We start from the raw sequence: 750 nt of genomic DNA, 5'->3' as shown, positions 1-750 counted from the left end.
GAATGTTATCATAATGCGGCTTAATAATGATCAAGATTGATCTATGAATCTACACCAGTCCTACTGTGTGAAGTTCATCTTCAGGTGAAAGATAATGTAATCACCTGTACCATGCAACGTCCTCTCTGCAGCCCAGGAGGCTCTGCGTCCTCCCACCTTTGTCCAGAAGATGTTGAACTCCAGAGCTCTAGAGGGGGATACTGTTCGTTTAGAGTGCAAAGTGGACGCTTCCCCTCCTCCACAGCTCTTCTGGAAGAAAGACAAAGACATGTTGCGCATTGACCCAAACAGAATGAGGTGGGTCAACTAAAGTACTTTATTACACCCGAACTCCCCCCTAACTGCACTCCACTATACTTTAAATTCAATAGATCAAACCATAGGGACAATCTTTCATAAACACGTCAAACATGTTAAGTATTTTACAAAGAGCATTTTGTTTTCTGTCTCAATCCTGTTGTTGACCTATATTCATGTTTAATTGTAGCCAATCCTCCCAAAAAGTTAATTTGTATGTATATTTTAGTTTTTCTGTATTTCTTGTTTATTTTATATATTAATGTTTAATATATTTGTTTGTTTATGTATGTATTGCCTTTCACCTAGGCAAATTCCACTTTAGTGTAACTTATTGTTACAATCAAACCTTTTCTGATTCTGACTTGAGAAAAGTATGACTCAATAGTTCACTGTAATAGGATTAAAGCAACCTTTTTAAGATTTGCAGTTTGGCAGTTGTTTTCAATAGGG

The 750-nt window shown here is 36.9% G+C and overlaps 1 protein-coding gene across 2 annotated transcripts in view; it reads left to right on the top strand.

Moving 5' to 3' along the window:
• myot (myotilin) overlaps positions 1 to 750 on the top strand; it is a 44,672-nt gene that overhangs the window by 36,599 nt on the left and 7,323 nt on the right. For both annotated transcript variants that reach the window (XM_032510835.1, XM_032510834.1), the window contains one exon: positions 132 to 297. In XM_032510835.1, coding sequence (XP_032366726.1) covers positions 132 to 297 — 166 coding nt within the window. The remainder of the gene's footprint in view (positions 1 to 131; positions 298 to 750) is intronic.

This window comes from Etheostoma spectabile, unplaced genomic scaffold (assembly GCF_008692095.1).
Source record: "Etheostoma spectabile isolate EspeVRDwgs_2016 unplaced genomic scaffold, UIUC_Espe_1.0 scaffold273, whole genome shotgun sequence".
Lineage (NCBI taxonomy): Eukaryota > Metazoa > Chordata > Actinopteri > Perciformes > Percidae > Etheostoma > Etheostoma spectabile.
The sequence above is the reverse complement of the archived record's forward strand: the minus strand, read 5'-3'. Positions and strand labels throughout refer to the sequence as shown.